General features: G+C 54.9%; 1 protein-coding gene across 2 annotated transcripts; it reads right to left on the minus strand.

Moving 5' to 3' along the window:
- Positions 1–280: 280 nt before the first annotated feature.
- On the minus strand, positions 281–3,607 carry HAND1 (heart and neural crest derivatives expressed 1). 2 transcript variants are annotated; one of them, XM_061149466.1, is made up of 2 exons: positions 2,787–3,607; positions 281–1,241 (listed from the first exon to the last, which is right to left on the minus strand). In XM_061149466.1, exons 1-2 carry the CDS (start codon positions 3,336–3,338, stop codon positions 1,137–1,139), a joined length of 657 nt encoding a protein of 218 aa, XP_061005449.1. In that variant the 5' UTR covers positions 3,339–3,607; the 3' UTR covers positions 281–1,136. The 2 variants fall into 2 exon arrangements, with proteins under 2 accessions (XP_061005449.1, XP_061005448.1); XM_061149465.1 differs by having other exon boundaries at positions 281–1,238; positions 2,787–3,483.
- Between the last annotated feature and the right edge of the window lie 325 nt (positions 3,608–3,932).

Raw genomic sequence — 3,932 nt, forward strand, 5'->3', positions numbered from 1 at the left:
CTATAGCTATCATGTCTCCCCATCATCTTCTAAGGAGAACTTTGCTTTTTATACCAGGAGTAAATTCTTTATCTGCCCCCTTCCCTTGATTTAATTTGCAGTTTGGTTCGACATTTATCAAAAAATAAAAGTAAAAAAAAGAAGAAGAAGAAGTAGGAACAGGAGGTTCTCCAACTAGCAGAAACGATGGAGCGGACCGGGGATAGCCGCCAATATATCACACAGGCTCCTGCTGATTTCAAAAAATGTTTTATTAGTCAAGAGCATAGATACTGCTTTGGCAAAAGGAGGGGACGGTGAGTGGTCATATAGATTTGAGGTAGAAAAAGGGTGGGGATGAGGGAATTAACAAACACCTGAGCAGAGCAGGCATGGTAGGTAGTTTAAATACATAAAAACTTTTCAACATAGGGAAAAGTTTTTATTTACAAAGGAAGGAAGGAAGGGAAAGGAAGAAAAAAGAAAGGAAGAAAAGACAAGAAAGGATGGAAGAAGGAAGAAAAGAGCCGTTTTCCTTGGAACTAAGTAGGAAGTGCAGTGACAAAAAATAAAATACAATAAAAACATCACTGTTTGAGGAAAAACAACAAAGGCAGCCCTTTCATCTTCCTGGTTTGGTTCTCTTTCCCTGGCAGAAAACTACTGATTCCTCTTATTGCATTTTAATTAGGGAGGAGAGAACGCGAGCCCGAGGACGCGCGGAGGGTTTTGACGCGAAGCCGAGAGGGGCGCGAGAAAGAAAGGCAGATGGTGTAATGGGGAAGGTGTTAGGGGTCCTAATTTCGCCCCAGAAGGGTTGGAAGGTTACGTCTTAGCGTGCTTGGGTCTCGCAGTCCTTCCTTCTCGAATCGTGCAGCCAGGAGCCGCCCTCTCGGTTGCCGTGGGGGTGGGGATGGTTTTATATATATATATATATATTTCTCTTTCTCTTCATGTATTAAAAACAATTTCAAATGACATTGCACGTGCGATTGAAGTGTGTAGTTGCAGCCGGCGACCTGCCAGCACGCAGCGGAGGCTAGGCGGGATGCTCCCGTAAGACCCTGGCATCCGGAGCCGGGCACTGGCCTCCGCCTCCTCTCCTCCCGGGCTCTGGGTCGGGCAGCTGTGGCGGGATCCTCGGCGCAGGCCTCGGCTCACTGGTTTAACTCCAGCGCCCAGACTTGCTGCGGCCAGCCTGTGCGCCCTTTAATCCTCTTCTCGCCTGGGCCCAGGGCAGGAGGAAAGCCTTCGTGCTGCTGCTGCCAGAGGACACATACAAGAAAAGGGGCGAGAGAGACAGGTTTAAATGTTTTTGCTCCGCTCGCCCAGGCGTAGAATGAAAGTAGGGGTGGGGTGAAAGGTGTTGGGAGCAGTAACTGGGAGCCTTTAAATAAGTGACGAATTTTTGTTTGCAAAATAGGCAAACAGGCTCATAAATTTGCCTTTATGCGCCGAGTTCCCGGGGACCGGGATGGGCTGCGCAGCTTCTGGGGGGCTGGTAATGAGAATTTTCTGTGGCTGGTGAAACTGTTGCTCGTAGGTTTGGCTTTATGGCGCCGAAGGGGGACTGCAGGGTTTGGAATGGGATGGGTGGCAATCAACAGTTTCCTCGCTCGCGGACCTGCACCGGCGACACATCCACCGGCTTTTCTCCTTTAGCGCCTGAGCATGAATACCGGGTTCCTCCAACAGGCTCTGGGCGCTCAGAAGTCTCCTCGAATGAGGGAGGAAGTCGGTCTGGCCTGGCATCCCTTTTCCCAGCTACTTGAAGAAGGCAGCGATATGCAGGGGGTGGGGATATGCCCAATAACTACTTCCAACCAGGCATCCTGATCCCCGGGCCTGCACCTCTTCCAGCCCAAGGCAGTGGTTTAGAGATTCGCTGACCACGGTTTTTCGCAGTCTCCCGAGGTGACTTCCCTAGATTAGCACAGCTCCTGCAGGTCAGAGAAAACCCAGGGGCCTCTCTAGTCAAATCCAACGCGCGGTGGTCTCCAGGGCACCAATCTAGAGAAACTAGGTGGGTTCCCCAGGCTGGGAGTCACTGTCTTCAGAGGCCCCAGAGCCCTGGGCCAGGGAAACCGACCTCCAGAAATTGTCACTGGAGAGAATCCAGAAAGGCCTAGTAGGGACTGGGATCTCCAAAGCCAAAAGAAGTCATCAAGGTGCCTGAGGAACCAGCGGTGGGGAGTGGGGAGCAGGGAAACGTCCTCTGGACAGAGAATAAACTGACTTATTCTACCGAAGTAAACAACTCCTTGGGTAGGTGGCCTCCACATCCTGTCCAGCTCTGGGCCTCAGTTTCCCTATGTACAATGATGAAAATAGACCAGCCTCTTCAGCAGAGATCTTTTGAAAACAGCAGCTGAGCGCATATGCATAAATTCACATTCCGGCAAATGTAAGTAACAAACTCCTACAGCATTCTTAACCTGGCTTCCAGGAGAACCCAGGGACGAATCAGGACCCCTCGAAAATGTAAGTGAAGTATATGGTGTGTGCATTTTCTCGGGGTCTGAAGCTTCCAATGGACTCTTAAAAGGGACCCTATGATCATGTCCGAAAAGGACGAGGTTCCGTCTAAATTCACAGTCTTACAAACACTATCCGCATTACAAATGAATTCAAACATGAATCTACCTCCCTTCACGCAAATAATCCTACAGTTCGACCGTCTCAGAACTCCCCGCAGCCTCTCAAAATCTTACGCGGGGCGAGGCAGACTCCTTCCACTGCGTATTCGGCCTGCGGGTGCTCATTGCGCCCTTGCCCTTGGCTAGAGCACGCAGGCCCCCCGGACTTACCAGCTCTCTTTTCCGCTTGCTCTCGCGGCCGCCATCCGCCTTCTTCAGTTCGGCCTTGAAGGCCTCGGGGTCGCCGGCCTGTGCGTCCTTGGCCAACACGTCCATCAGGTAGGCGATGTAGCTGGTGGCCAGGCGCAGAGTTTTGATCTTGGAGAGCTTGGTGTCCGCCGGCACGTTGGGGATACACTCGCGCAGCTCCGCGAACGCGCTGTTAATGCTCTCTGTGCGTCTCCGCTCCTTCTTGGGTCCTGAGCCTTTCCGCCGGCCCAGGCGGCCGCCGAGCGCCTCCAGCCGCCCGGGGCTCTGGCCGGGCCTGGCGTCTGGACCGTAGGAGGCGGCGGCTGCCGCGGCTGCGGGCGGTGGCCCGCCGGCGGGGAAGTCCGGGGCGGCGTCAGCGGGGCTCAGCAGCCAGCTCTGGAAGTAGGGCCGCTCCTGGTGACAGCGCGAGGCAGGGCCGAAGAGGAAGGGCTCGTGGAGCATGGGGTGCGCGGGGTGCGGATGGTGATGGTGGTGATGGTGGTGATGATGTGCGTAGCTGCCCACGAGGTTCATGTTGGAGCGGCCCCTGGCCTGCGCCGCCAGCCCGATTAGCGCCGCCCCATGCGCCCCAGAGACTGCCGGGGCCACCCGTGGGCTCTGGGGCGGCGCTCTGGTAGGCACCGGGTTTGAGAGATTCTGGGGCAAGGTTGAGGATAACACGCGCAGCCCGCCGTCTTCTTGCCTGCTTCGGTCGCAGGCGAGGACGAGGATGCAGAGAGACCAGTTTAACCCTTCTGCGGCCTCCCCTTCAGGGTCTGGCTTATATAAGGCCGGGGCTTTGATGTCAACCTCTCCCTGGAGCCAATGGCAGGGGGGCTGGGAGGAGGAAAGGGGGATGGCCGTCCCTGGTTTTAAGCTCTGCCACTCGACTCTAGCCGCCAGCGGGGACAGGGAGGCGCCCCGTCTCCGCCCCTCCCCCTTTCTCCCCAAGTCCCCAGTTCCCGAGTTGGGGCTTCTTAATTGAGGCACAGGCCTGTCAACGCCCAGGTCGCCGTCTGCCACCCCCTCCCCGTGTGCCCAAGGAAAGGAATCATGGAGTAAAAAGGCCTTTACCTAGATTTTACAGAGAGGGAAACTGAGGCGCCGAAAAAAAGAAAGGTTCTCATT

This window comes from Dama dama, chromosome 9 (assembly GCF_033118175.1).
Source record: "Dama dama isolate Ldn47 chromosome 9, ASM3311817v1, whole genome shotgun sequence".
Lineage (NCBI taxonomy): Eukaryota > Metazoa > Chordata > Mammalia > Artiodactyla > Cervidae > Dama > Dama dama.